This window comes from Mytilus trossulus, chromosome 1 (assembly GCF_036588685.1).
Source record: "Mytilus trossulus isolate FHL-02 chromosome 1, PNRI_Mtr1.1.1.hap1, whole genome shotgun sequence".
NCBI classification, from domain to species: domain Eukaryota; kingdom Metazoa; phylum Mollusca; class Bivalvia; order Mytilida; family Mytilidae; genus Mytilus; species Mytilus trossulus.
This window is the reverse complement of record NC_086373.1, coordinates 87216942-87242432: the sequence shown is the minus strand read 5'-3', so window position 1 is coordinate 87242432 and position 25491 is coordinate 87216942. Positions and strand designations below refer to the sequence as shown.

General features: G+C 31.1%; 1 protein-coding gene across 1 annotated transcript; it reads left to right on the top strand.

Annotated features, from left to right (window-relative positions):
* The first annotated feature begins 755 nt into the window (after positions 1–755).
* Positions 756–25047, top strand: LOC134688181 (ubiquitin carboxyl-terminal hydrolase 14-like). Its single transcript, XM_063548655.1, has 18 exons — positions 756–847; positions 2725–2870; positions 3462–3494; positions 4238–4342; positions 9650–9753; positions 10527–10588; positions 10794–10924; positions 11723–11797; positions 12214–12278; positions 14341–14423; positions 14729–14760; positions 15323–15388; positions 15857–15949; positions 16485–16610; positions 17080–17152; positions 17848–17955; positions 20755–20829; positions 24666–25047. The coding sequence occupies exons 1-18, from the start codon at positions 832–834 to the stop codon at positions 24746–24748; spliced, it is 1476 nt and encodes a 491-aa protein (XP_063404725.1). The 5' UTR covers positions 756–831; the 3' UTR covers positions 24749–25047.
* Positions 25048–25491: the final 444 nt, after the last annotated feature.

Genomic DNA, 25491 nt, shown 5'->3' with positions numbered 1-25491 from the left:
TATATGCAAATTTTCATCAACTTGTAAATACAGGATCAAAACTGTATCGTATGCCCTTAAGGTGTTGAAATCAGGCCGCATACATAATCTTTCCATTCAGTTTCACTAAATCTTTTCGATAAATTTGTCACAGAAACCTATACGTTTGTGTAGATTTGAAATTTGGGGGCATGGTAATGTTGAAATTATAGAAATAATCCATCTGAAATTCTGTAAACTTCTTAACTGAAAAAAATCTATACCTAGCTATATATACGGGTAACTTAGTTGATTTCCAATGAGTTGATACTCAGCCATTCAATTTACAGTTCAGTTTATAATTCTTATAGAGTTAATCAAGGAGTTGTATGGTCATAGTGTCACTATACACATCCTTGAGTTAATCAATCTTTATGAATGTCAGTTTTTCATAATTTCCAAATTCTTTCAAAAATAACATATTATTTTTTTGTGTTGATCATGATTTCTTTTGAATTTAGATTGTTTAATACAGTTAGTCAGTCAAATCTAACCAATAAGGAGGACTTCGGGAAGATTCGGCGAGTCGACAACCTTGCTTTAGAAGTTTTAACAGTTTGTACGATAGGTTGTTACAGTTTTGCTAAAAATGAACACTTCATACGAGTTTTTTCTTTTTTTTTTTATGAACGTCAGAATAGCAAAAAATACTGTACTACATCTTATTGAAAAAAAAATGTATTAGATTAAGGGATATAAATGAAATTTATTATTTATTGCTTTTATTTTACATTTAGTACGGGTCTGCGATGAGTCTTGCACACTTGCGCACTGATGCAGACGGTTACTTCCTGTTTTTCATGCTTTTAAAAAATGCCGACTTACAAAGGTTGTTATTAAGTTATTTTATCGTTTCCATGACTGTCTTGTCTAGAACAACACTATGCAGGTTTAAGAAACATAAATTTCAAAATATAGGTCTTTTCTGTTGTTGAAATACTTAAGTAAATAAAGATTTTAAAACTAAAAACCTATGAAAAAAAAATATGACTGCGCACTTTTTAGGTTGGTCACAGAAGTTCTTGACCCGATCTGCCTATTATTCTCCCTGGCTAAAATGTCCTACCTTCAGTAATTGTTAGTCAGGAAAATATTAAAGTGTTCTAAGTCTGTTCACCCAAATTGATGGTTGACGGTAGTACTGTTGTAAAAATCTCAATATTCAAATGTAACTACCTGAGCGGAATGCACCTTATCATTATTTGTCCACCAATACTGGATATCACACAGGTTCCCGTAAAATTTTGACTTCATAAAACAAAATGTCTGACTGAAAAGTGTTTGTTGTATGGGTCAAAAGTTGAAGCGGCCGAGTCAGCTGTACGATAAGGCTAATAGCGATAAGGTGTATAGTAGAGGTAAACGGACAGAAAGTCACAGGACAAAAAGTCACAGGACATAAAGTCACAAATTTGATAGGACAAAAAGTCACAAATATTTTTTTGACAATTGTTTGAATATATAATAAAAATATCTTGAAATTTTTACTTTTTAATACATATATTCATATTAAAGTTAATGAAATTTATCATTTTACTTGAAAAATGAAGATTTATTTAATTTTAACCATGCAAAGGACATATTTCTTGGCATCATGAAGCCATCATTAAGTGCCAATCTACTTTGACATTTTGTTTTCTTTACAATTATTTGATCATCTTTGATATTTTTTTGATACAATTTGCTAACAAAGTTGGTTAATATACAATACTTCAAGAAAAATACCAAAATGTTTTTGTAAAAAGAAGCATTTTTATTCAAAGATAATAATCAGAAAAAATGAATTGTGACTTTTTGTCCTGTGACTTTTTGTCTGTGACTTTTTGTCTGTGACTTTTTGTCCTGTGACTTTCTGTCCTACATTCATAGTAGACAAGGCTGCAAATACACCTTATGGCTTTTTGCTTTAAGTCCAATGCGGGAAAAACAGTCTTTATACAACTTCCTGTTTGGGTCAGGCCGTTGAAAAAAAGATCATCAGCAGTGAGCTGAGGGAGAAAAAAATTTAAGAAAACCGTCATCAAGTAACTTTGATAGAATATGATCCACTTTTAAGAAATTAAAATTGAAGTAAAAAAATATTTTGTTTGAAGTATTTACGGTAGTTTAAACAGGTCTCATTAAAAATTATCATGCATGGCGTATTGTTTAAACAGGGTCTCAGATAGCTTCAATTGGATGAAAAAGTTGTGTAATTTTAGAACTTATCCAGAATGGAATAATTAGCGATTCGGTGTATAAACAAAGAGTTCTAAATAAAATAATTTATTATGCAGGAATATCAATTTCAATTCTTCAAAATCAATATATAATTCACACAATTTCATGAATTTAGACCAAGTTAAAGAACTTGCATGATGTCAGTGTTAACAAAAATAACAAATAGCAATAAATATATGTTTCAATAATAAAATGAACAATTCCAAACTTAGGCCAGGGTGGGCTAAAAATGTTTCACGGCAAAAACACCACAGTCATATTAATGTGGAAGACATCAATGCAGTCTTCATGCTTAACCACAAGTCCTATGACATTGGCTTGTAAGATTGCTTTCAGACTTGTAAAATTCTACTCTACAAGCAAACAGATTCCAACTAAAATTTGAGCATTGAGCTTGTGGACTCTAACCATGAAGGCTGTGACAACAGTCACCAAACTTGTCACAAAGATATAGATTTAAAATGCAAATTATTTATTTTATTATAGTAAATATAAAGTGGGGTAAAGAAAAGTTCAGTGATGTTGAGTGTAACACAGATGAACCTCCAGAGGTATTTAAAGCACAGTTGTTTGCTTTATCTGGTGTGCAGCCTGATAGACAGAAGGTTATGTTAAAGGGAATGGTTGTTAAGGTAAATATGACTGATTTGAAAACTATTTTTCGTTCAAAATTATGCACATAAAAGATGTTTTAGGATCATAGATGAGAAAATAGTACAATAACAAAATAAATCAATTTAACATCTAGAAGTCATTCCACAGTTTAAATGGAAACAAGTAATTTTGCAAGTGTTAGGATGTCTACCATGTCTACATGTAGATAGTAGATTTCAATTACTTCAAGGCAAATTATTAATGAATGAAGTCCCTATGAAATAGTGATTCCCATGTAAGATCTGCCATGTTACCAGACTGCCATAATGATGATGAAACACCAGAAATAATGACAACCTCTAAAAATTAACACGATAGGGTAAAACTAGTTCTATGAGTACCAAGCTCTTCCTCATTATTTTAGTCAGTGGAATTAAAAAGATTCAAAGAGAGGCACACTAAAAGAATTAGTCTAAGAAAAAACAAAAGTACAAAATCAGCCATTTATAATTCTATGGATTACATACCAGATGATATCTATGTCTATCATATAAATATACATGTAGTTAACATGACAGTGTTTTTAAAAATTCTTAGTGATATTTAAAAATTCTTCCCTTTTTTTCTAGGATGACAGTTGGGGAAATGCCAAACTTAAAGATGTAAGTTCAATGGATGATCAATACAGCTGTACTTTTCTTCACATTTCATATGGCAGTTATATATCAGTGCAGACGGACACATTCTTTTACAATATAAATAAGAAGATGTGATATGATAGCCAAAGAGACAACTCTTAACCAGAGACTAGATGATACAGAAATTAACTATCATTATTATAGGTCACCATACAGCCTCCAATAATGAACAAAGTCCATATTGCATAGTCAGCTATAAAAGACCCTGAAGTCACAAATGTAAAACAAATGTCTAGTATTGTCAGTAAATCTGTTCACAATAACAAAGTGTAAACAATGGAAACAATATCAGTTTGGAAATCAATGTATCTAAGAACTATAAATTTTCAATACATTCTCAAGAAAATATAAAACACATTTTTTGATAATTTTGTACTCTATTCTTGTAATTTGATAAATTACATGTAAACTGTAGGGATTTGATAGATTTGTACAATACATATATGAGAGGATATTCCTGACATACACCTCTCACTCTGTGTTACATTTACTTAACCAGTGTTATATCACTACATTCCATGTCATGCAGGTCTTACATCAGAATATCGGACCTCACATTAGCATATTGAAAAGCATAAGAAAAAGTACTAAATCACAATGAGAAATTGGTAAACACAAATACAAAATAAAAAATTGTTTTTGAGGTCTTTTTACTTTTAACTGATGTTAAATTTTATTTATGTTTGAAATTATTTTTTTCATTTCAGGGTGCAATGGTTTTAATGATGGGGAGTGCAGATGCACTTCCAGAAGCACCAAAAGAGAAAGTAATGTTTATGGAAGATATGAGTGAACAACAGCTAGCCTCAGCAGTAAGGAAAATTAATGGAATTTTACAAACAATGAATATGTTCCACCTTATCTGATTTTTAATCGTTTAATTCTAAAATGTTTTTCTAGTTAAAACTGTTTCTAGATACATCTTTTTAAGGATTTTTAAAGGCAGTGCTTTAAGGCCTGACTTTTAAGTCATGAGGTTCATCTTTTCATACGCAATCCATGCTGGGGGTCTTTTGGCCAGAAATAGATCCGGAAATATTCGAATTTCTCCTCTTCTTTTTATGGTATGATATGGTTTTTGTTTCTTTCATTTACATTGGGGACTAAAGAAACGATCAGTGTGTATTGTTCGTTTTATAGAACTTGTTATAAGTGTGTATTTTGCATTATAAGCAGTCAACCTGACTACAAACTATCAATACGTAGTTGTATATTCCGTGTGGAAAGAGGTCGGGTCAATTTCAAGTGTTATCTGACATCTCAAGATTCTTTAATTAGTTCAGACGTTGATATAACAATGAAAAGTCGACTGAACATGATTAATATTGCATCTTCTATAATTCAAAGCGGAATTCGGTTTATGAACGAGAAACCGTAAAGCGTTTTCAATTTCGGTATTAGTTATGTATGTTATCTACGTATTATCCTGGTTCCCGGTACTACGTTCCGGGTATTAGCTATTTGATATATTTGATGTGTAACATTACAATCGGGTACCAGCCAATCTACGTGTGTATGTGTACATGATTTACCGCCAAAATGACCGACTTAAAAAATAGTCCATAAACGTTCCGTATAATAATATGCAAATTCATAATTAATCGAAACTTTTTATATCTTTGTATAATTAATATAACAAAATGGATTCCACAAAATTGAAAATAGCATTATTTTACGAGGATTTCTCATATTTTTTTCACTTCCGGGCGCGCGCAGTAATACGTATGTTTTGAAGAAGCTCGAAGAATTTGACAAAGTGAATTGAGAAGGAAACGGATAGATATACGTTCTTGCTATCAGGTAAAACAATTTAAATGTACAGAACAAACACATTTACTTCACACAAATAGTACAGGCTTAAGCTTTTTATTGTCTAGCTCAGTGGCGGATGCAGGTATTTTCGAAAGGGGGGGTGCTAGCCCAGGGCAAAGGGGGGGGGGGGGGTGCAGGGGGGTGCAAACATATGTCCCGATTCAAATGCATTGATCGGCCAAAATAAAGGGGGGGTGCGGACCCCCGGAACCCCCCCTCTGGATCCGCCACTGTAGCTTATACACGACTGTAGTCAAGTGTTTAAACGACGGCGGCGACCTACAAGGTACGGGTCATACTGGGTCAAGTCTAAATATGTAAACACATATCCACGTGCTATTAGGTAGAACGCATCGTAATGCAATATCTACAATTTTTCCTCCTTTATACATCGTTTAACCAGATATATTTCTCCTTTTTACATCGTTTAACCAGATTTATTTCTCTTTCAAATACACTTAAACACGGGTTGTATGTACGTATCTTTTCTAGTGTTTTCTTGTTGTTATTAAAGTTCATTTGTTGATGTTTAGAAATTTTTGAACGACTGAACACAGGAGTGAATGAATGCAACAATTATATATACTGAAGACTTGGGCTGTACAATGATAGTGTAGTGTACGTATATCATACTGATAATCATTCTAGCAGTAATTATGTTAATTTAGGATGTAATGTCTAATGACAGGAATTCATGAGCTATGCCTCTGTTTTCTGAAAAAATATCAATGACAATGTAAACAGGAACAAAACATTGACACGAATGATGCTCTCTTCTATGTTATATAGTTATTTAGGTATATGTGTTGCACAAGTTTCAATTAAACTTAAGTTATAAAACTTTTTTTCAGGGCACAAACCCACTTTAAAGAGACTTGTCTACTGCCATACCCATCCTATTTTCATGCACCATTTGCAAGCAAGAGACTGAATGGTTTGCAAAATTAAAAATCAGGACGGTGTCCAATTAAAACAAAAGAACTAAACTGGATGAATATTGTAGGAGAAATCTAGACATGCTAGAGGAAAGTTTTGATTTGTGAAATTGGTTTTCCTGAAAAGTCATTCATCCTAGCCTGCAGAAAGGAACTATAACTGTCCACCACCAACTGACGAGCTAATGTTGAGCTTCACATATGGAATTACTCAAATACCATCAATGTCTATGTTTTCAGCACAAATTTCACAATTTATGACACAGCTGTGCTTTTTTTTATACCGTTAAAGATTTGTATACCAAATTTTATTTTTTTATCAATAAATATATATTATATTAATTGTGTCATCTAAGAACAAAGTCTTGTATTTTGCCAAAAGATGCATACTAGTGAATGAAAGTGGTGCAGTTCATTTTGCTTTGGTATATAGAATTGAATTACAATTGTTCATGTTATTGGAATGCATATAAAAATAAGGAGATGTGGTACAATGTATATGATATTTAGTGAGTTTATCAAGCAAAAGTGAATAAGATATAGGTATAAGCAGTTACAGGTACTACTGTACAATCTCAAACAAGGAGAAAAACTCATACCGTAAAGAGAATTTCATATTTACAAGTAAGTTTTGTTTTTGCGTTGAATAATTTTCTTCTATTGTTTTAATTGCAAATATGGGAAGTGGTTAAAATGCTAATGAGACAGCTGTTATGGCCACAGAGCCTTAATTGAAAACTTCTTTTTCATTCATACCGGTAGATTTTGCCTGGAGTAAGAAACATATCTGCCAACTTTTCAAAATGCACATGGGGGTTTTACGTGAAAGATGGTTCATATAGTCATACAAAACCTTCAAGGGGGCCTTCAAATGGAAGCAGGAAAAGTCGCCCCACTGGCTAATCGGCCCACTTTTTAAAAAACACCACAAACTGATTTATCAAATCACCCCACATGTGAAATTGGTTAAATCATGTTTAATATTACTCCTGCCAACTCGCCCCACATGTGAAATTGGTTAAATCATTTTAAATCAGGGTTCTCACTAAGGATTTTTGAAGGCGAGTCCAGGGACTCGTCATTTTTGGCCACGGTGAGTCATGGTAACTGTGTTCAGTTTATACAAAATATTTCAATATTGATGTAATTGTGGACTCGCCAGTTTTGAAAATGGTGAGTCCAGACAGATTTTGTTGAGTCCAGGACTCATGGACTCGCCTTAGCGAGAACCCTGTTTTATATATATATATATATATTACTCCTGCCAACTCGCCCTACTTATAAAAAAACGGTATTTTTTAGATTAATATATATATATATATATATAAAATTAAAAATAAAAACTCGCACCACTTTAATGAAAACTAATCTACACAGAATACAAACAAACCGAAAATTAATTTAATTACTATTATTGATATATACTGAAGAATAAATGTAAGTTTTGAAGCTTAGTTATTTGCATAACAATTGAAAAGAAACCTGTTAATTGTATCATAATGCAATATAAGGAATTAAACTTATATTCAATGGGATAACATCTTTTTCCATACGTGGGGCGAGTTGGCATTACTAAATTCATCCTGGTTAATAATATATTTATCTAGATTTCACCGATTTCCATTAGGCATGTTAGGTGGGACCAGTAGGCAAGAGTTATATTAACAGAATTTAACTTATATACAATGGGATAACATCTTTTTACATAAGTGGGGCGAGTTGGCATTACTAAATTCTTCCTGGTTAATAATATATTTATCTAGATATTATCGTTTTCTATTAGGTGGGGCGAGTTGGCAGGAGTAATATTAACGGGATTTAACACAGTTCACAAGTGGGGCGATTTGGTAAACCAGGTTGGGGCAGGTTTTTTTTTAAAGTGGGGCGAGTTAGTGAAAAAGTGGGGCTATTTGCTAATGGGGCGATTGTCATGGATTCCCTTCAAATATATTCTAATGTGGTTTTTGGCTTCTTCTTGCATTAACAAGCTTATAGCCATTGTTGAATTAATTGTTTTCTTTAAATAGTCGACAAAATTGCTCTTACAAAATTTCCATTTGGGAGCCTCGAGCTCGATGGGGGAAATACTCTGCAAATACTGACAATTGGCAGGTATGGTCATCAAAAAAGTTGTACATTTACCATTATGTTACTTGATGTTCTTGCTATACACACAGTACAGAGACTAGTCAATCTTTGTGAACTATTTTTTTATGGGAGTCATAGAATATGCGTATACAATCAATAATTAAAAATAGTCTATTTATATTGAAAAGGAAAAGTTCTTATATGTCTAAAGAAGAGGGACGAAAGACACTAAAGGGACAGTCAAACTCATAAATTTAAAGCAAACTGACAAGGCCATGGCTAAAAATGCATTTCATGGCGAGGCACAGAAAATATACTGTAAACAGTAGACTATAGATACATGTATAGGTGAACTAAGGTACAAAAGAACTCTAAATCTTAAATTCTACAAACCACCTCTGTTCTATGGAAGATAATGATATAACTGGACTAGAAATACACACAACCTGTAATTAACTGCCTTTACAGCGCTTTCGCGCTTTGATTATAATTTAAGTAAGATCATTGGTGAATTTTGACCTGTTTGTTTTTCTTTAATGCAAATGCCTAAGAATATTTATCAACATATTCTAAACTCCTAAATCTTATTCACACTGTATGCAAGAAATGGAAAAGCTGAAAAATATCCAATAAAAAGTGCAAAATATCTAATAACAAGTGCAAAATATCCTAGGGTTTTTAATTCTACAATAATTTCTATACTGCTAAATAATTCGATTAGAAGCTCTTTTTAGAAAGTTCCAAATAAATTACACTTTATGATTTTGTTTTTATATGTATACTTTGTAAAAACATATTTTTGTCCTTCACACTTACTCAATGCATATATATATATATATACAACTCGTCTAAACATCAACCCAACAATGTTAGATCTGTAAATTTGCTTTCGCAAATTTTTGGTTCTTCCCTCGCCGGGATTCGAACCCATGCTACTGTGATATCGTGACACCAAATCTCCTGCACTGCAGCCCTCCCGCTATACCACACGACCACCTGGGCTCTCATAAAAAGAGCTTTAGGTGGGCATGTGTTACCTTTCCTCGTCAGTTTTAATCTAGCGGCGTACTACAGTACATATTTTCATGAATGTAAGCTTGTGAAGACAATTATGTTTGGATTATTGGTGGTATTGTTATAACTTACTTTGTTTATCTGAATGGGTACAAGTTTAATTATGACAATGTAACTTATGGCAGTTTGCTTTTTAGCAACATCAAATATACTTACAAGTCGCCTAATATTGTGTATGAAGACTGACAATAAAATTCCTTAATGTTCCAGATGAAGTTACCGGCTGGTTTAACCAATCTAGGGAACACATGTTATATGAATGCCACAATACAGTGTCTTAAAAGTATACCAGAACTCAAAGATGGATTAAAAAGGTAAGATGTGTATTATATAATTAATATGGCATAGAGTTTTACCCTTGTCCATCTGTATGTCTGACCGTCACCCCAAAATTGGTTTCTGTTCTCTTACTTTAGTTTGCCTCAACCTAATGTTATGAAACTTATACACAATGCTTTTTTACCACAAAGCACAGATCAAGTTTTAATTTTTGCGGCATCACTTTTACCTGTCTTGAGTTATATGCCCCTTTATAAATGGAGAAATTGCTGACTTGCCGATGTCTGTTATGTCTATTATTGACTCCAAGTAAAGCATATGAAACATTGAAGACGCCTATTTATAGTTTATGGCCATTACTCGTCTTTATTTATCTACACATTTAAAACATTGGTGCCTTGACAAAACGGGACAATAAAGCAATATTCATTAAATTGATTTAACGTTTTTTTAAAGAATGTTTAGATAATATTTGATACTTTTTGTTACAATGGTAAACATGCTATTCAATTATTTTGGAAACAAAAAATTGATTCAAAGGTTCAATGGTTGCAGGCGGTCATTGCCTTTTGAGGTTGACACATCCATTGATAAGTTTCAGTGTTTATCACATGGTTTTAACATTAAAAATGACATCATCAGTTCAACATTTGAACTTAATTTTTTCCAATAATTAAGAATAACAAAATTTATACATTATACATTACAAAAAGATTTGCCTATTGAAAATGGGAATGAAAAAGAATAATCTGGAGATGCGTCTTTAGACCTTTCTACCTTAAACCATAAATAAAATTTTCATCCATAGATTCAGCAGTGGTTCAGGAGTAGGAGCGGATGCTGGAGGTTCAGCTGATCTTATTACTGCATGTAAGTTCTTCAGTCTATTTAATGATTTTTTATTTAAGCAGTTACAACACATGTTTCTTTATTGAATTGATTCGATAACCGCACAGCTTAATATACTGAGTATTATTTTTATTTGTCCTTATTCAATAAATTTTAAGATTTATTGAAGTAAATAATAAGGTGACTATAAGATATATAGTAGTTATTAATTGTTTAACTTTTTCAGCTATGAAAGAGTTGTTTTTAAGTATGGATAAGTCTGGAACCGCCATTCCACCTATTATCATGTTACAAGTATTACATATGGCCTACCCACAATTTGCTGAAAAGAGTGAACATGGAGGCTATGCTCAACAGGTATTAAACTAGTCTAATCTTTAATAATTGATAGTTACCTTCATAATAAATAAAATCAAAGATGAGAAGTTAATTTGAATGGAGTTAATGTATATAGATATAGGAAGATGGGGTGTGAGTGCAAATGAGACAACTCTCCATCCAAATAACATTTTTTTAAAAGTAAACCATTACAGGTCAAAGTACGGCCTTCAACACAGAGCCTTGGCTCACACCGAACAACAAGCTATAAAGGGCCCCAAAATTACTAGTGTAAAACCATTCAAACGGGAAAACCAACGGTCTAATTTATATAAAAAAAACCCAGAAACACGTATATATTACATAAACAAACGACAACTACTGTACATCAGATTCCTGACTTAGGACAGGTGCAAACTTTTGCAGCGGGATTAAACGTTTTAATGGATCCAAACCTTCTCCCTTTTTCTGAAACAATAGCATAACATCACAACATAGAAAAACACACAATAAAATATCAATTGGCAGACTTAACTCAATCAAAAAACGTAAATGATTACACATTCCTTAATTTAAAATAATTTCTAATATATTGTAACAGCAAATTTTAACACAAAAAATCCGTATTTTCATGCCAGTACCGAAGTACTGGCTACTGGGCTGGTGATACCCTCGGGGACTAATAGTCCACCAGCAGAGGCATCGACCCAAACTGATGTCAGTATATTGATTTTTTTTTTAACAGAATATAAAAAGAAGTGTATTATATTTTTTTAAATTAATGGTCATTTGTTTCTTTATAATTAGTTTTAAATATACTGTTATTGTACATTTCAGGATGCAAATGAATGTTGGACAGAATTAGTTCGATGTCTACAACAAAAAGTGCCTGGTGTAAAAAAAGAACCAATGGTAATTCGTAGCATACAAATTGACAACATTTTTTCTCTATTTTTTTTTAATTTCCTTTGTTTATTAGTGAATTATTATAACCTTTTGCATCCATCAGGAAAGACAGGAGATTGATGAATGTGCTTGAAACACCTGTCTCCACTTATATCCAAGCTCTAAACTCCAAAGCAGGGGTCAGACTAGTTTTAACTTATCGTTCACACATTTGTTCAATAGTTTCCTTCACTGGTTAAAGAACAGACTCTTTATTACAGTAGTAGTTTCAGTGCAAAATATATGTAAGATTAGATATAATTTATTATTATTATAACAATGTCTTCCTGCCAACTAGAAAAATATCCATTTATTTATTATTACTGAAATTGTGCCAGTCAGAAGATGTGTAGAATATGTAAAATTTCTATATATCATTTCAGGCAATTAGTGCATCTAGCAGTCAAGGCCTAGTAGATCAGTATTTATCAGGAGAATTTGATGTCTCGTATCTTTTGATAATTTTTATACAATGAAGACAAGAGAAGTGAGATTTTAAAATCTTTTTAGGAAAGGAAAGTGAAAAAAAACCTTTATTAAAAGATTCAATTATCAGAAGTGACATTTTTGCAATGTTATGTAGGGAAGATAATATTGGTTCACGAAGTTTTATGGGAACTGGTTTTCATAGATTTACAAAATTTGTATGTGTAGTAAACTAGGATAGCAATGGCTGCTCCTTTGAAGGTAATACGAATTTTGATTTTCTTGTATATCTTCTTCTATTCATGGCTCACCTTTTCCTGAACAATGAAATTAGATCCTTCAGGGGCGTAGCTAGAATAAAAAAATGTGCAAGCAACTACTGCAGAGCGAGGAGAAAAAAATTTGGGACCCTTTTATGCAGAAAATGTTTTTTTTCGGTTTTCCGTCATAAGACAGTTAAAAGAGGAGCTATGTGTAGATAGGACTTAAAAAAAGTTTATGAAAACTATTAATAAATCTTCTGAAAGAGTAATACATAAACAAAACATATTTGTGATACAGAATTAACTCAAAATAGACTCTTAGGGTCTAGGCAGAAACAAACTTCTCTATTATTTTGTCAATATTCACACTGAAATTCCGATGAATATGCAGTAATGCTAGTAACTCTTGTTGTTCATTGTTGATCGTAAATTTGTTTTCAACATACGTAGTACACTGATCTCCATAGTATCACTCAAGAAATGTTATAAACCAGCGTACGTGTGACCTCCCAATTGAATTCGTCAAAACTACATACCAGGTCAGTTTCGTATGTCTCTGACAATGTTGATATTTTTTCGTTTAGTATATTTCCTACAACACGATGAAGAAGATTCAGCACAGATAAGCAATTTTCTTATAATACTAGACGCAACTCCACTCTCCAGTTCCCTTATCATATGGTCTATGAACGCTAAAAATAATTAGACTTTCCAATACTGTTTTGGCGTCTTTGCAGGGCAATTGGCTCCAGTAGTCTGTCGACCACATCGCCTCGGCATATTGTCAAAGATATCAAAGGGTTCTAATAATTATAATGCAGTTTGGTACATCTCATTCCAAACTGATGAACCGTACACTATAAAATGTTCTTCAAAACTATAAACATGTATATGTCTTAGACTGAGTATTACTAATTCAAATCTTGTAAAAGATACAAGTTACTGTCTGAATTTTTCATAATTCCCAATAAAACTTTTTTTTTTTAACAAATGCCGTTATTTAATGATATTTCATCAATTAAAAAAGTGAAAACATATGTGTTTCCTTTAACATTCAATTTATAAATTTTTATTGCGTCTTTTTTTTTGCATGCCTAATCGATGTGCACGCAACTGTGTTTTAGCGTATAGGGAGCTACACTAACATTTCACAATAAACTACCTACAGTTTAAAGTCATAAGAAACCTCAAATCAAATAAAATAATGCATATGTTTTTTATAACTCAATGGATAGTTTTCATTATAAAACTTATGTACATATACCTTTTTCTGAAGAAAATTATTTAATTTATTCATATTTAGAAGAAGTTTACTTTATTTTAATTGCTTGCTTCCAGCAACCAATTCCCCCGACATATTTTCCGTATGCAAAGTGACCTCAGTGTGACCCATCTCGTAAAAATCCGGTGATCACAATACGCATGAAAGTCCTTAAAATAAACTATTATCTGAATTTACATGTTAAACACGTGCTCTCTTTCCATGCTTTTTGTTTATTTTTTGTCGATTGTTGACAAACAGGTGACCATCGTTAAACTTCTTCGGCTTCAAAACACGAACTTTAATTACCTGCCATACTTTAACAACAACACTGACTGATTGAAAAAAAATTAGGAGATTATACGAAATTTACACGAAAAAAATGATAAATTCGTGCACAGAAGACTAAGTTTATGATGTTTGTATGCATGGTTCAAGATTTGGAAGAACATAATTTTTCACCGGTCACTCGTTTCTTATGACTTTAAAGGGCTTGTTTAAATACAATAAGGTTGAAAAATTCCTCCCAGATAATTTTTGTTATCCTTAACCCTACTCAGAATGAAATGTGAAGAGGCCGAAGAAGAAGTGGCAACACATGCGACAGAAAAGTTTTATCAATTAAGTTGTTTTATAGAAAAAGGTAAGATATTACATCTGTACAATTAGTATTTGAAATAATGTTTAAATTAGAAAAAAATGTATTAAAAATGATATATTTGGTAAGAGATATGAGAATTTGTTTAAAATAGATAGATTGGTTCAAAACTTAGTATCTCTTTGACACATTTCCAATTTCCATTCTCAATTTTATTAGAAATTTTAGAGAGAAAAAAATTAAAAATAAAATTTCAGAAATAAAATAATTTCAAACCAGTTATGATACACAAAATAATTTAAGTGTGCAATATTGAATTGTTATATATATTTGCCATAATTTCTTTTCAGAGGTTAAATACATGCACACTGGTCTTAGATCTGTAAGTATTAATACAATTAGTCTTCACAAATCTATGGCACTAATATTTTCTTTCAATTGTTTACGTTTTAAGTATGGGTTAGTGACATTGGATAGCTTCAAAGTTTGCACTGACTATTAAAGGAGTTTTGGTTAGGTATACAATTTTAGATTGCTTATTTTCCTGTATCTTTTGGAGTAGATATAGGTAAAAGTGTTAAAATTCAATGTAATACAAGTATTTTAATCTGAGTGTATAAAAGAGAAATACAAAGCACCCATTCATTTAGCATGGTTGCAAATGTAGGATTTTGAGCAGGACAAATTTAGTTGAAATGTGGTTTATACTTCATGTTTTAGTCAGTACTTACAAAAGAGTTTACCATGTTTGAGAAAATGTATTTTTTTTCCTTTTTGCCATATATTTATAGAAACTATTGAAGACATTAGCTTGTATATTTCTAAATATAGTGTTGTATTCATCCCAAGGATAGTATACCATTTATAACTTTATCACATACATGAACTTGTATATAATGCAGTTAGATGTACGACATATGATAATACAATTGTTTTCTTTTCAGAGGTTAGAAGAACATATTACTAAAAATTCACCTACTCTAGGAAGAGATGCAGTATATAAAAAATCGGTAAGTGTTTCTTATCTGCATGATAATACTTTTTTGAGTTTTAATTATGTTAATAAGTTTGTATTGATCTTAATTGTAATTTTTATATGTGAAAAAAGCTATTTTGAACCTCACTCCTATCCTAGAAGTATACTTTGGTGATTTCAAACGTACATGCATATTGAAATATACTGAATTAAATAAATATTGGAAATAATTTTTAATTTGTTGAAAGGGTATAATTTAAAAACCTTTTTATTCACTCGTAAGCATAATTGATTTTTTTATTACAAACATGGATTCCTGCATGTATAAATATATATGAAGCAAGTGTTTAGAATTTCTTTAGCTTTTTTGATTAGTTAAAATCATTGTTAATGAAAACGTGAAGTTTACAAAAGTCAGAAATAGTTTCAAGTTACAGCACTAATATAGTCGATAGATTGACATATAAATACTGACATTTTATTCTTCTTTTTTTTTTTTTAGAGTAAATTAAAGAGAATTCCAGCCTATTTAGCTATTCAGTTTGTTAGGTTTTATTACAAAGAAAAAGAAGCTATTAATGCTAAAATTTTAAAGGTATAGTATTGGCCCTTAAGATTTGTACCAGTTTGTAATATGTAACCTAAAAACATCATATTAACACATTATGAGAAAAATGAACTTTCTTGGAACAAAACATCCATAAACATGATAATTGTAATGAAGCTATCGTCAAGTCAGCTTTATCTTACAAGCAGAACATTAGTTATCCTATATGCATTACATTTCATCTAAACACAGTTGTAATGAGCATCATCAGTATAAATACATACTCTCAAATTATACACAATCACAGTAAATGAATATTCTCATGACAGATCACAGATTGTGTTTATCAAATTATATACTACAAACAGGTTTGCATGTATTGGTATGCTAGGAAGGCTTTATGACTGTCCACACAAAACATTTTATTTTTATAATGGAGTTCATGCATATGAAGTGTGATTGTTGAGAATATTATGTTTCTAAATAGTAGAGTTGAGGACATTGATGTAAATTAAAGTTGTTACTTTTACAACTGGAAAAGATTTACATGAACTTGTAATTGTGGTTATTTTCTCTGTTTTAGGATGTTAAATTTCCAATAAGTTTAGATGTATATGATCTGTGTTCAGAAAAATTACAAGAAGAACTTGCACCAATGAGGGATAGGTTTAAAGAACAAGAAGATAAAAAGGCAGAAGAATTACAAAAGGTAAAATATTTCTTTTATGTTCTAATTATAATTTACTTGTTTTCTTCTCATCTGATTGAGATGTTTATTGATCACTGATACCTTTTTTCAGTCTGCAGCTCAAAATATGGTCAGGGGACCAAACAAGTGATGGATAGATACACAAGGGGACGTATAGACAAAAAAGGGGATTGCATCCAGTTAAAAAGTTCTGAATACTTTTTTTCCAATTTTTTCAGTTCAATTTTTTTTTCATCTATTGCCAAGCTTTTGTTTACTCGACTACTTCCTTTGTCATTTTACACTTTCGGTAATTAGCCTTTGACTGATTTGTTAGTTGTCAACCTTGTTTAATGAAGTATAACCAGTAACACATTCAGTAAATAACTGGAATTTTTGTACTTTTTGACTTTTTCGCTTATAACACAAAACTATAATATGAAATAATAACTTCTGAATATTGGTTATTTATATTTAATTTATATTACAGGCCAAAGTATCTGGTAAAACAGATGAGAAGAAAGAAATAAAGTTAAAACAAGAACCTTATTCTTTTCCTGATGGTAAGAAGATCAATTTGTTGTGAACATTTTTTATTGGAAAATAATAATTAAGTCAGTGTGTTTTGTTTATGTAAAATATATCATACTTATTGAGGATGATAAAGTTGTTATATGGATGATAGTATACACTTCTTTGTACTAGATCAATGTAGTGTGTTAATTTTTTTTTGGTACAAGTTCATACTGTGACAGTCTGTATCACCCTACAAATACAATTCTACTATTTAACCTCAAGTTGACATGTCTTTGCTCTCTCTTCTAAAACTGAAGCAGAATATAAATGTAAATCAATATTTTTCTTTCTTTGGTTTAACCTAGCCATTAATCAAACTCATACTTGAGTTGAAAAAATTATCATTAGAACACCAAGATAATATTAAGTTCTTAAAAAATTGAAGAATTAATTATATTCTATGTATTTTTCTATTAAAACAGGTAACCAGGACTTTTTTCCCACATCTTTTAAAAATGCAGTCATTTTTATTTTGTAGATTTAAAGCTACTTGAATTATGTTTTATATTACCTCAATTTTTTTTTAACTAAATTTAATCTTGAATTAAGTTTAATATATTGTTAAAAATTTACAGTATATTTTCTTATCCTGACCTGTCAGTATAGGCTTTTTAGTACAAGGTAACATTTTGACTGACTATGTCTATTATGTTTTGATATGCATTGTGGTTTATGCTTTCAGATGTGGGTTCAAACAACAGTGGGTATTATGAGCTACAAGCTGTATTAACACATAAAGGCAGATCCAGTTCTAGTGGGCATTATGTTGCTTGGGTTAGACGAAAGGGAGGTTAGTACAGTCTTAATCAATTCAATTCTTAAATAATGCACTAGGAACTAAAACTATGAAGAAAACAAATATTCCAACTTATTTTGTTAAGATTTAAAAAAAAGATGTATATTTCAGAAATGGGTTATCGAACTAAAGTGTAATGTTGGATATTTGCGACTTTTGTCTTAAAAGGAAGCTTGCACCAGAAACTAAGTTTTTATCAGATTATAGGGAGTGGGAATCCAACTGCCATAATTATGGGGAATTTAAGTCAACAGTTTTATATCCAGAGCCTTTTCAACTTTCTTCTGTGTTTATGTATGTTGTGTTCAAGTAATAATTTTGTACACATTTTTATTTGTACAGACTTTTTGTATATTTATCTGTTATATTGTCACTTACCTTTCACCTGGTGATAAAATTTTGTCTTTTAACAATTGACCTGCCTGATGTACTTCTCACACATGTATATACTCAAACCCAACATTAAGCACTATCCTCTTTGGTAACTTGGACACAAAAGTATATAATTCTTATATTATTTGCATATTTATAAATACTTGAATTGGATTGGTCAATTAGAATTTTTCTCTTGGTTCACACTTCGATAAACCATGTTTCTGAAACTGCTTTTCAATCTATTCATGCGCGATTCTCATTCTTGCAGGGATACTGGGATTTTCAGCAAGTTGAGATTATAAAACAATTGCATAACAGTTGTTTATATTCTAATGCATATACAGTAGACTCCACCTAATCGGATATCGGCTAAACGAATATATCGGCTATTGTAATATTATTTCAAAACACCGAACCATTCCCTATACATTTCAGTCAAAATACATCGGATAATCGAATATCGGTTATTAGAATATATCGCCTAATTGGATAGGAATATTCATGAAAAATGTGTGAAACCATGTACAATCGAATATTTTGAAATAATTTCATATTTTTCTTGACAGGAAATGAAGCCGGAAGTTGCGCCATTATGAAGTTTAAGAAAATTTCAGTACAGAAATGTTTCATTTTATTAATAAAACGATCTTTTATAGTCAAATAAAACATGTTTCTTCTTGTTGTCTTGTTTATTTTATGAATCTGATATTATATTTTGCCTAAGATGTGTTTGTTATGTGTTTATCAAAATATGATCGTTATCATTTACTTCACAAACAGGGACACGACAGAAATAATAAACTATGCGTGATGTTCATCAATAATTATTAAATATGAATGAAAAGTACCTCTTTCTCAACAATTTATTAAAATATATATAAAAGTCCCGTGTAAAAATAAGGAATCGTGTGTCAATAGCATATCCCAGGTGAAATAGAATTATGTAACTTGTACACATGTACGCCATTTTCCTAATTTACATAATATTCAGCCTTTTATTTTGAACCACGGCAGATAAGATAGAAAAGTAAATTAATTTTCCTCATCTTGATGTCCAATTTTATAATCATAAAAGTAGTTGTATTACTTGAAATGGAAATGTGTTTCAAAAATAAAAAACTGTAGAAAATTAGATCCGAGTTCGATCACCTTCTTAAGCTATTAATAGATTTACCTGTAGCCTACTTCCGAGAATTCATAGTTATTTTTAGCTTTTACCTGTTTTAACACACAAATGAAACAAATCACGCAAAAACAACAAGTCTCATTATTTAAGAGGTACATATTTTATTCAGATAATCAACACATAATTAAAAAATCAACAGACTGACAGTTAAACAAAATACATTGTAATCAACTGATCGATCTATTACTCAATCAACCGATTTATCCGAACTTGTACCTGAAAAAAACATTGAGATTAGTTACAAATTTCCATTAATAAAGCAGCTATAATAGCTATTGGTATCTTAGGGTTGTGTCTGTCAATTTAAAAAAACAAACTTGGAGGAATATACGTTCATCGGCTAATTGAATATATCGGACAATCGGATATTTTTAGCTGACATTTTGGGTATCCGATTGGCCGGAGTCTACTGTATAACAACAACAAAAAAAGAAATGAAATGAATCTCTAAAGCCCCCAAAATGTATAAAAATAAAATTTAAATAAAATTCCAGGAAATTTCACGAATGATTTGGCAAATTTACGTCATGGCAAAACATGACGTCATACGATTGAAAACTTTCAGACTGAAGATTATTTCGTTACTTGTACACTTCAAATTCGGATAGTATCTAATTAAAATGAAGTTTTTGAGGTAGGTGCTAGTTCATTTTAGATTCTGTTGCATTTATCGGACATTTCAGTTTTTAGAAAGTCAAGATGGCGGTGTACTCCTTAGTTACGACATGCCATTGTGCTTCTGATGGTACATGTAGTAGCCATCAAAGTAATAATGTAAATTAATAATCGCGTATGTTTGGCTGAAAAATTATAAGGATTAAACACATTTTTTCTAGAGGTTATTGATGTGTAAACCGGATCTCTAACTCACAAACTTGACATAAAAGTCCATCGGACTTTTATTCAGTTTGTGAGTTAATCGCCCCGGTTTACACATCTATAACCTCTAGAAAAAATGTGTTTAATCCTATAATGAATTATGATTTGTAAATAAAACACTCAATGCTTTTAACAACCCCATAAAACTACAAAAAAAGAAGCATGGAACTCTTATATTTGTATTAATGTTAAACCAGGAAATTGCTACACAATGCAGTGATTTTGTTATTGCCAGCTTTTTGTCTTTGATGCAACATTTTTTTGGGTCATAAATCATCACTCATTTGATTGTTTTCTACAAATAAAAATAATGGTATCTTTATTAATTATCTAAGTAATGTGATTATTTACAGATGATTGGTATATGTACGATGATGATAATGTTAGTCCTGTGACTGCAGAGGATGTACTAAGGCTCTCAGGAGGAGGTATGTATGGCAGTATTCTGTATTATTATACCTTACATATATTTTAAACAATTCTATTGGATGAAACGTTATCACGTGACATGGAATAATTCAGTTGTTTTTCATTCAATTGCAAGGAATTGACGAATAACCCTAAAAAATTCCACCAGCGGTGAATAACCCGAATAACCCTATTATTCACCGGCGAATAACCTTTTGAGATTGTTGATTTGTATTTGAGTTATCTCCCAGGATTATGACATCACAGACGTAAATAAACAAAATGGCAGGGTTCACGTTACACTTGAAGAGACGAAGAAAAAGAAGAGACGAGGAAATAAGGCATTAGACATGAATAGAGTGCCAGCAGCTGATGATAGTTCTTTTTGAGTAACAGTCCTTTTCAGGGCCATTAATATTTTACAAAAAGATTCTATTTTGTTGTACATTCTAGAACGCAAATGTATTTTCAAATGACGTCAACTTGTCCTTGACTTTGTTATGTAAAACATATAGAAATTGTTCGAAAGGCCTTTCCACTGTTAGTTCGGTATAATAAATTCTAACATGACGTCCTTCAAACGCTTTGAGTACACACCCGTGGTAAAATATGAATATATTGCATTGGCTGTTCCGATCGTACTCCCACGTCATATGTTTTTTCATGAATGAAGTACCCGACGTCATAGAATGATGACGTTATAATTTAAGCATTTTACGGGAAAATACACGCTTCTGATACCGAAAATCATCACAATAAGGAAATGTCAACAAACGATACTAAAATGTGGTATAAGCCCATTTTTTTATACATAGAAGACATATAAGTTAATTATCATTAAAATTCATCCAAATCTATCTAAATAAGTTTTGTGAATAGTTTGAGCATGTCACTTTTTTTGTTTGCTCCGTTCTGTTACGCCAATCTAAAAGTGCTTTAATTTATGAGAACGGCAAATAATGGCTTCCACCTAGAGCGCTTCGATCCAAAACAATTGCCGTATTTGTCCTATTAGAATCGAAATAATTCATGGTGGCTTGAATATATCTAGATTTTACCACGGGTTGTCCCTTTATGCCGATATTTTACCCCTCGCTATCGCTCAGGGTAAAATATTTGCCATAAAGGGCCAACCTGTGGTAAAATATCGATATATTCAAGCCCCCATGAATTATTTCTTAATCAATTGTGGCCCCTTAGAATCGATGAATATTAAAAATTGTCAACCCTTGAAAGTTATTTCACTTCGGGCTGCGCCCTTATTGAAATAACCTTCTCGAGTTGACAATTTTGGATATTCACCTTTTCAACGGGCCATAATTGTATAATGTCTTTTCATGTGTCAACTGTATCACAATGTTTGAACTGCAACAACCTTCAACTGGAACAGTACTTTATATTATTCACAAAAAAATAATTGCGTTGATGTTTTACCATATTTATTTTATTTATTCAATGGATGTATTTTATTTTATGTTGGGTTTTATCTTAAATTTTCATTTAAAATGTTAACATTTTTGTATTTTGCATTAAAAATGGCAATTTCAATGAAGTTTGATAAAACTTATCAATTTCAAGTCGGAACCAATCTTACTTGTGTACATAAGCAGTGATTTTGCTAGCGCTCGTCACTTCGATATTTACGATGGGGTTTTCGTATTGACGAAAGTTTTTCAAATCAATTTCGTCACTTAAATTAAGACAGTGTAAAAATATTTTCTCATTAAAATACTATAAATCTACCTGTCTATGTTTTTTACAAGTTTATGAACCCATGTAATTAATATTTTCAACAGGTGTTACAAGTTGTGATTATAACTTATCTGCTTTTCGCCGTCCCATGGGTCACTAATCCATTAATTATTAATAAATCTCATAATTGACCATTATAATTATTTCCCCAAGAAAATCAGTCAGTTGGCATTTCATAAACCAGGAGTATAGTTTCGTAATTTCATCGAAATAATTTGTTACCCCTGGACAGTTCGCATTTGAATTTCATTATTTCTCAAACGATCACAATTTGAAGATCCTTTGTTGTAGATTTGTCATTTGAACGCATTTTCGTCATAATTGATATAAATCGCCATCATAAGCTTTCAACAATTTCCATTTAAAAAATATTATATAGAACTTTATTCAGAACATTCAAATTGTCTTCACGAGTTAAACAGGTGCTTCCTGTACTTTGTGCTACGCATGCGTGAAAGTAGTCTTATAACTATTTATAGACCCTGAAAAAAACCCGTAAAATACGAAATCATTTAGAAGCAAATAAACTAGAGAGACAAATATATATCTCTTACTAAAGGATTTAAAACCGAAAAATGATAATTTCCTGATGAATCCGGACTCGTTTTGAATTTACTATCCACGTGTCACTTCCCGTTTTCGTTTCATTTTAAAATCGAAAGTTGTAACCTTTATCTATATATTCTTGATTTGTTTACAACCTCCTTTCAGTCATTATACTCGTTCCAAAAAGATTTTATACAGTTCCAACTTGATAGAAATGATTTACAGATATCGATTTAGACGATATATAATCATGATTATACAGTGATAAAATCATTAGAAGTAAATTTCTACTGTGATTTCTTGTTTAAAATAAAATGTCCTCTGGAACAAACTGAAGAGAAATTGTGAACTAAGATTCCACATCTCATGTCAGAATCTTTCATAATAAGGGCCAATACTGTCAAATCATACAAACTGACTGCCAGTCATGCCTACAAGTCCTTTAAAATTGGACAACGTCAAAGATGAAGCTAGTAACATACATCCTAGGTCCCTTAATTGCTGTTTCACAAAAAAAAGGTTGATTTTCATGACGTGCAAAAGTGACTAAAGCCCTCAAAATCCTAGCATAAGGTTTATTTATTTAAATTCCCCCTTATTTGTACAAGTTAGATCTCAAACTTACTTGTATATATATAGTGAATAATGTTTGCTGATCCAATCAATCTTATTAATCTTTTGAATTTACCACTTAATTAACTTTATGTAGTTACAATTGAACCATAGTGACATGTGAGACCCCCAAAAATGTGTATTTATTCAGATAAAAAATCAAGTAAATATACATTTTTGATAAAATTATGCCGATTTGTTGTAGCTTCAAACTGGAAATAAGGGCACCTGAATGGTTTAAATTCTAATTTTATTTTTTTCCACATACCAAAATCATATCCATAATAAGTCTTTTTGTGTTTTAATAATGTTTGTTGCATCAAAAGCTCAGTATTAGACTGTATCATGTAGTTGTGGAAATATGACAGATATATATGCGAAACAAAAGACTGTGTGCTTGCATTATCCATTTGAGTTATTAGCAGTTCATAAAACACTGATAACTTGTACATAAAATCTGTACAAATATCTGTACAAATTATAATTTGTACAACATAACAACTCGTACACAACATATATACCAATATGATTGAAACCACCAATTTACTTCTTTTTAATTATTTGACCAATTTATTTAGTTTTACATATTATCTAATCTATAAAAGATAGACAAAACTATATACAGCAAAAATTATTTAATAGCTGCTTAAAGATGACAACAATACCAATAAGACTGACACCATCAACATTCTCCTTATAAGAGTAATTGACCAAAAATATATTTTTGATGAGTTTTTGATATTTTAGACAATACACAAAAAGAATTTGTCAGATTTATAAGAATATTTATAGTTTTTCAGCATATTTGAAAGTTTTGAACAAATTCTTAGTTTCTTTGCTTTGCAACATGTATATGCACAAACTTCAAAAACAATCATAAGTTTTTTCTTGGATGAATTGATGTTCCCAGTACTTTTGATTAAACAATTCTTTTCTTATTTTCCAGGTGATTGGCATTCAGCCTATGTATTATTATATGGACCAAGAATTTATGAGGCTGAAGAGGAGGAAGAAAAGATGGAAACTTGATTAATAATAAATTACCTAGAAAAAAGACAATTTGTCTTGAACAAACACTCTATTATTTAAATGTCCCATCAGTTATTCAGAAAGTTCCTTTTGGAAAAAATGTTCGTCTTTCATAGGAACAAATATTGTATTAAAAAAATGACAGTAATGAATTTATAAGGGACATCGCAAGTATTTTCACTGAAAAGTTCTCTGTTGAATGCTAATCTTTAAGTTATATATATGACATTTGTTCTTTGTTCATTTGTAAATTTTTAAGACTCTATCAATTGGTGCAAATAAACTTAAACTATCAATAATTGTTTTTATAAATGCAAATCATAATGCTAACATTGGAGCAAGTTTGTTTTCATCATTGATTGTGTGTAGAATAATATCTACTTTTATGGGTATTATGTACAAATGAAGAAAACTACTTCAAAACATAATTATTAATATACAGTTAACTCTCGTTTTCTCGAACTCGGTTGACTCGAAATTTCGGATGAGTCGAAGTTTTCACGTGGTCCCGAACTTTGTTCCATATAAATGTATGTAATTCGACTCCTGATGAGTCGAAATTGGATGTGTCGAAATTTCGGTTGAGTCGAACTAAATTTACGATCCCAAGGTTAACAAAACCATTCAAAATTCATTATTTATCTCGAACTAATATACATATGTCAAAACATGACCTCCGGCATTTAAATGGATTGAAGAGTTAATCTGACAATACACGTGTAATTAAATTTCCAGTCACTGAC

What these genes read in the sequence shown, in the direction of transcription:
- LOC134688181 (XM_063548655.1), top strand. An exon ending in TAAAGGGAATGGTTGTTAAG is followed by an intron (nt 2,871 to 3,461) that starts GTAAATATGACT and finishes CTTTTTTTCTAG; the next exon opens with GATGACAGTTGGGGAAATGC. An exon ending in ATGGAGGCTATGCTCAACAG is followed by an intron (nt 10,925 to 11,722) that starts GTATTAAACTAG and finishes TGTACATTTCAG; the next exon opens with GATGCAAATGAATGTTGGAC.